We start from the raw sequence: 7565 nt of genomic DNA on the forward strand, positions 1-7565 counted from the left end.
ATATATCTGTCTGTCTATATATCTGTCTGTATGTCTATATATCTGTCTGTCTATCTATATATCTGTCTGTATGTCTATATATCTGTCTGTCTATCTATATATCTGTCTGTATGTCTATATATCTGTCTGTCTATCTATATATCTGTCTGTCTATCTATATATCTGTCTGTATGTCTATATATCTGTCTGTCTATCTATATATCTGTCTGTCTATATATCTGTCTGTCTGTCTATATATCTGTCTGTATGTCTATCTGTCTGTCTGTCTATATATCTGTCTGTCTATCTATATATCTGTCTGTCTGTCTATCTATATATCTATCTGTCTGTCAGTCTGTCTGTCAGTCTGTCTGTCTGTCAGTCTGTCAGTCTGTCTGTCTGTCTGTATATCTGCATATCTATCTATCTATCTATCTATCTATCTATCTATCTATCTATCTATCTATCTATCTATCTATCTATCTATCTATCTGTCTGTCTGTCTGTCTGTCTATCTATATATCTATCTGTCTGTCTGTCGATCTGTCTGTCTGTCTATCTATATATCTGTCTGTCTGTCTATCTGTCTGTCTGTCTATCTGTCTGTCTGTCTATCTATCTGTCTGTCTGTCTGTCTATCTATCTGTCTGTCTGTCTATCAGTGTAAATGTCTATCATATGTTTCCAGAAGTGCTGCTGGTTCTGCTGAGCATGATGGCTCCTGAACTGTCTCAGGTTTGGTCCAAACCACTAGACTTTGTGTGTGACGTTGAGGCCAGACGGGTCATGAACAAGGTCGGGGAGCTGGAGGAGAACGTGGTAAGGTCTTCAACACAGCACCGCACTTTGTCAGAAGATGCTGCTGATTTTCATTTCCTCCTGCTCCTTCTTCTGTCTTCAGCTCAGAAGCTCTGTGTCCATTTATTAACGAGTTACTGACACTGAGGAACAGCGGAAAGGCTCATTAATGAAGATCAGCGACGGCTGCACTTTTACTGCAGACTGCACCTGTTTGTTTGTTTGTTTGTTTGTTTGTAGGTGTATATTTGTCTTTGGGCTGGTGAGGTTGTGTGTGTGTGTGTGTGTGTGTGTGTGTGTGTGTGTTATACAGCAGCGCTCTCTCAGAGCTTTACTGGTTGTGTTTGTAGAAGTAACGCTCTGTCTCTGAGGATTCCTCCCTGTAGGAGAGTGAGGCGTGAGTTAAAGTATAAAGCGCTTCCTTGTTAAACTCGGCTGAGCCTTTCTCACGTGTCACTCCTCCTCTTCCTCACGTTAAAGCTCCTCTTCCTCTCTCCTAACTCATTCTCCTGTCAGTGTCTGTCTGAGCGGCCGCTTCATCTCTCCGACAGCCTTATCTACCTGCGCTTCACTGTGAGCTTGTCTGACTCCTCAACATCTGACGAACTCTTTATCTGTTGTGTGTGTGTGTGTGTGTGTGTGTGTGTGTGTGTGTGTGTATTATTCTCCTCTCTGACAGGTGGACTGCAGCGCTGCAGCCTCCCTCCCTACACCCATCCGATTACCCTGCATCAAAGTCCATGTAGCAACCTGGAGGAAGAAATCTGTGAGTCCTTAAAGTGACGGCTCAGTCAGAACTGAAAGTGACCCATCAGTACTGCCCTGTTTGGTGTCTGGAGCTTGGCTAACATTGCTAACATGATTAAACCTTTAACCTCAGAAACGAGCCTCATCTAACTGCATGCTGAAATCATCTGTGTTGTGCATAAACCTTGTATCTTGCAATCCGTTTATCCCTCCACCCGCGCAGCCTGTCCAGTACCACTGGCAGCAATGCAACCCCACAGTTGGCAAGGTGTTCTATCTGCCTGTCTGTCTGTACTGATTTGTGTATATATCTGTTATATATACATAGAGTTAATTACAGGTAGACACTCTCACTGATCACTGACTTTATGTTTATTTGGGTTTATTCTAATGTTATATAGAGTTAATTACAGGTAGACACTCTCACTGATCACTGACTTTATGTTTATTTGGGTTTATTCTAATGTTATATAGAGTCAATTACAGGTAGACACTCTCTCTGACCACTGACTTTGTGTTTATTCTAATGTTATATAGAGTCAATTACAGGTAGACACTCTCTCTGACCACTGACTTTATGTTTATTTGGGTTTATTCTAATGTTATATAGAGTCAATTACAGGTAGACACTCTCTCTGACCACTGACTTTGTGTTTATTCTAATGTTATATAGAGTCAATTACAGGTAGACACTCTCTCTGACCACTGACTTTCTGTTTATTTGGGTTTATTCTGTTATATAGAGTCAATTACAGGTAGACACTCTCTCTGACCACTGACTTTCTGTTTATTTGGGTTTATTCTAATGTTATATAGAGTTAATTACAGGTAGACACTCTCACTGACCACTGACTTTATGTTTATTTGGGTTTATTCTAATGTTATATAGAGTTAATTACAGGTAGACACTCTCACTGACCACTGACTTTATGTTTATTTGGGTTTATTCTAATGTTATATAGAGTTAATTACAGGTAGACACTCTCTCTGACCACTGACTTTATGTTTATTTGGGTTTATTCTAATGTTATATAGAGTTAATTACAGGTAGACACTCTCACTGACCACTGACTTTCTGTTTATTTGAGTTTATTCTAATGTTAAATAGAATCATTCTCACTCACATTTTCGTCTTTTATGGTTTGATGCCAAATGTATCATTTTTCTCTTAATTCAGTTTAGTTTTATTGTTGTTTTTTTCTGTTTTGATTATTATTATTATTATTATTATCCGGTGTCAACCTGAGGATGAGTCTTGGTTTTTGGACTTGGACTCTTTTGAGTCTTGGTTGCTCTCAAGGTTTTCTTTCTCTCGGCCCGAAGGAGTTTTTCCTTTCCGCTGTTGCTACTAGCTGCTCAAAAGAGGCTTGAACCCGGGTCTCTGTAAAGCTGCTGTGTGACTACATTCACTGTAAAAAGCCTAAATAAATAAAAATGAATTGAATATTAGAATAAACACTAATAACATACTCTAATGACCCTCTCCTCATGGAGTCTAGTATTATTTAGAGTTCTCCTCAGATCAACACCTGGTTTGGTGGTAAATCAGGGCTTAATGATGGTAAATCAGGTGAGCTGCTGCTGCTGCTGCTGCTGCTGCTGATGGAGTTGAACACATCCTCCATGCTGTGCTGGCTGGACTGGGGGGCGTCCAGGAGAACCCTGGAGGAACCGAGCTCTGTTCTTCAGACTAGCTCACCGACAAGATCTCACTACTTTCTTTCTTCAGAATGAGAAGCTCTTGTTTCTCCTTTTTACTGGATTTATGTTCAGCTGCTTTATCTGTTCTGATGAGATCTGGAGCTTCTACAGTAGAACTCTCTCACTGCTGTATATTTATGTGTGTGTGTGTGTGTGTGTGTGTGTGTGTGTGTGTGTGTGTGTGTGTATAACGTGTTTACTCTTCATTCCCACTCACCCACCGCCCACCTTACTGTACCTGGACTCTGCTCACTCAGCCTGTGTGTGTGTGTGTGTTCCAGGTCCCGCAGCGTAGGGCTGAAATCCTGCTTTCTCTGGGTTCTCTGCTGCAGGATGTCCGGCGGGCGCGGGCTCAGAGCCATTTGGGCTGTGGGCTAAACCTGCTGGAGTGTTTGGAGCGCAGCATCAATAACTACCTGCTTATGCTCACACAGCTCCACAACCAGGTGAAAGAAAACACACCAGCGTCACACTGCTGAACACAGAGAGCTACACTGATCAACCATAACATTAAAACCACTGAGGATCTGCTCCAGAGTCTCCTGTCTGTTGAGGGGTGGATCTACATATTAGGCAGTGAGTGAACAGTCAGTTCTTGAAGGTGATGAAGGTGTTGCAGGTCTATGTTTATGTATTTAACTCTATATTATTATATAGAGTTAATTACAGGTAGACACTCTCACTGAACACTGACTTTGTGTTTATTAGGGTTTATTCTAATGTTATATAGAGTTAATTACAGGTAGACACTTTCACTGCTGGCTTTCTGTTTATTTGGGTTTATTCTAATGTTATATAGAGTTAATTACAGGTCGACACTCTCACTGCTGGCTTTCTGTTTATTTGGGTTTATTCTAATGTTATATAGAGTTAATTACAGGTAGACACTCTCACTGGCCACTGACTTTATGTTTAATTGGGTTTATTCTAATGTTATATAGAGTTAATTACAGGTAGACACTCTCACTGACCACTGACTTTATGTTGATTTGGGTTTATTCTAATGTTATATAGAGTTAATTACAGGTAGACGCTCTCACTGACCACTGACTTTATGTTTATTTGGGTTTATTCTAATGTTATATAGAGTTAATTACAGGTAGACACTCTCACTGACCACTGACTTTATGTTTATTTGGGTTTATTCTAATGTTATATAGAGTTAATTACAGGTAGACACTCTCACTGACCACTGACTTCATGTTTATTTGGGTTTATTCTAATGTTATATCTGTGTGTGTTATGTACTGTTAGTCAGTGTCACCCTCCTGTAGGTACAAACTGGTTTATACTGGTCTGGTGCTGACGTGGTGCTGGTTGACAGGCCTACCAGCATGTAAAACACAACATATGCTGATTTTTGTTGCAGATGTATGAGAAATACAGTAAGCTGGGGGAGGGTGTGTGTGTGTGTGTGTGTGGTTGGGGGGGTGGGGGGTGGGGTTGGGGGGTCTGCAGGAGAAGGGCATTGGTTTTGTGCAAACAAAGGATAAGTCGAGCCAGAGCTCAGGCGGGTCAATATGCTCACACATCCTATAATGCTGACACCACAGCAACTGTCAGATCATATACAGAGTTTTGCATCGGACATGCCGGCTGCTGTAGAGCGGCTATATGAAAAATCAATAATTCAATTCTGTGTATATAAATATATATTTATATATATTTACGTGCCGCCCCCAGTTTGGAGACAGGAATTGGATGGCTTTTATTTTTTTCCAAGAAATTTCCTGCCTTCTCGGAATCGTCGTTGATTTGTCACGTCGTCTTTGGTGATGCTGACCCTGGATGACCTTTGGCTTCCTTCCCCAGGAAAGAAGAAGATAGAAGTGGCATTTCTGTGATGGAACCGGGGCTTTTCTCAGAGGGACTGCACTGCCCTGCTCCTCTGATTAAATATACATGCTGCCGCTCCCACTTAGAGCTAAATATGCACTTTGGACTTGGAATACGAAATCTGTCTTTCTTATTTATTCTCCTCTCGCCGGAGCCCAGGCCCACAGCTCCAGCCTTAAGATTTCTGCTGACTGGAATATACCAATGTTTGTGACTCATTCAGTAGTTCACTAGTTACAGTATATGCCCAAAAGTATCTAGACAGCTCTTCTAATGAGTGTATTCATGGCTGACACAGGTGTGCAGTGACCCCAAGCAGAACTAATCATCCAATATCAGTACCTGACTTCACTGATGCTCTCACTCTCGTGGGGCTGAATGCAATCACATCCTCCTCACAGCCATTTTCTGACATTCTAGTGTAAAGCCTTAGCAGAAGAGAAGAGGCTCTTACTGCAGCAATGAGGAACAGACTCACAAATAATACTCTTGATTTCAGAAGAAACACTGGAAGAGCAGGTGTCCGGATACTTTTGGACAGAGTAGTTAAGTAGTTCTTTTCTCCTGGTGTGTGATATTCCGAGTAGATTATAGCCTGCTGCAGGCTGTGTCATAACTGTGACCTTAAGTATTTCCCAGCGTGTACAGGTGTACTGTAGAACTGTGTACAGGTGTACTGTAGAACGGTGTGTACAGGTGTGCTGTAGAATGGTGTACAGGTGTACTGTAGAACGGTGTGTACAGGTGTACTGTAGAACTGTGTACAGGAATACTGTAGAACCGTGTGTACAGGTGTACTGTAGAACGGTGTGTACAGGTGTACTGTAGAACTGTGTACAGGTGTACTGTAGAACGGTGTGTACAGGTGTACTGTAGAACCGTGTGTACAGGTGTACTGTAGAACTGTGTACAGGTATACTGTAGAACTGTGTACAGGTGTACTGTAGAACTGTGTACAGGTGTGCTGCAGACGGTGTACAGGTGTACTGTAGAACTGTGTACAGGTATACTGTAGAACGGTGTGTACAGGTGTACTGTAGAACTGTGTACAGGTGTACTGTAGAACCGTGTGTACAGGTATGCTGCAGAGCTGTGTGTACAGGTGTGCTGCAGACGGTGTACAGGTGTACTGTAGAACTGTGTACAGGTATACTGTAGAACGGTGTGTACAGGTGTACTGTAGAACTGTGTACAGGTGTACTGTAGAACCGTGTGTACAGGTGTGCTGCAGAACAGTGTGTACAGGTATGCTGCAGAGCTGTGTGTACAGGTGTGCTGCAGACGGTGTACAGGTGTACTGTAGAACTGTGTGTACAGGTGTGCTGCAGACGGTGTACAGGTGTACTGTAGAACTGTGTACAGGTGTGCTGCAGACGATGTACAGGTGTACTGCAGAACAGTGTATTTTTACATTTTTAAAATGTACCTGTAATCGAATTACTTCCTGTTTCACTAACTGTACCAGATTGCAGGTACTTCTTTTTTGCGTCCTGACTGCCCAACCCTATATGTTAAGTGTTTCTGATAAAAAGGCCACTAAATGTACTCACAAGACACAGCCAAAGTGTGGCTTTTTGTAACTAGACACAGGTGGAGAAAATGACAAGGGGCAGGGCAGGGGTTAAATATAGAGGGGGGACTGGAAGGGGTGGAGCCTAGCCTTGGATATTATAATTTTGCAATAATACATAAGAGGTCATGCTATACCGTGACCTTTTGCCTGCTGTGTTAACACAACTGTGATTCTGCCTTGTCCTGCAGGAGGAGTCACAGAGCACCCAGGCTCCGGTCTGTTCGGGGCAGGACACTCAGGATTTGGGTCTGGTTCTGAGACACTTCGGCCGGCTGATCTCCGGCAAGCTGGAATGGCTGGTTATGGACATGGCGCAGGAGTGCTAGAGACGAGTGTTCGCCTCCACCCGCTTCTAGATCTCCTCCTCACTTTCCGCTTCCCGTGCTGCTGACAGACGGGTCCTTTCATCATGAGCCCGGAGCCACCTTCAAGAAAATGGAGGGCCAGACTCTCACACTTCACAGGATGCTTCAGTCTGCTGGGCTTTAATGTGAACTGATGGAAACACAGTGCCATCTGCTGGAGAATGGGGCACTGCAGGCACAGCCTGAGTCAGGATGAGTCATGAGGCTAAAACAGACATTATACAAAGAGGACCTTCAGGACATCACTGTACATGATATCAAATATTTTATATAAGGAACTTTAATTTACTTCATTTTTATATTAATATAACGGGACTGGACTCGCAATGTCATTGACGCACTCCTTTATCATAGTACTACTCCAATACCTGCCTCACTGGCCACTTTAATAGAAACACCTACCTTGTGCTTCCTCAGTGGCCACTTTAATAGAAACACCTACCTTGTGCTTCCTCACTGGCCACTTTAATAGAAACATCTACCTTGTGCTTCCACACAGTGGCCACTTTATTGAAAACAATGACCTTGTGCTTCCTCACTGGCCACTTTAATAGAAACACCTACCT

At 42.6% G+C, this 7565-nt stretch overlaps 1 protein-coding gene across 1 annotated transcript; it reads left to right on the top strand.

Moving 5' to 3' along the window:
* The first annotated feature begins 657 nt into the window (after window positions 1-657).
* Window positions 658-6960, top strand: thpo (thrombopoietin). Its single transcript, XM_072669335.1, has 4 exons — window positions 658-798; window positions 1457-1543; window positions 3507-3671; window positions 6823-6960. Exons 1-4 carry the CDS (start codon window positions 658-660, stop codon window positions 6958-6960), a joined length of 531 nt encoding a protein of 176 aa, XP_072525436.1.
* Window positions 6961-7565: the final 605 nt, after the last annotated feature.

Source organism: Salminus brasiliensis, chromosome 23 (genome assembly GCF_030463535.1).
Source record: "Salminus brasiliensis chromosome 23, fSalBra1.hap2, whole genome shotgun sequence".
Lineage (NCBI taxonomy): Eukaryota > Metazoa > Chordata > Actinopteri > Characiformes > Bryconidae > Salminus > Salminus brasiliensis.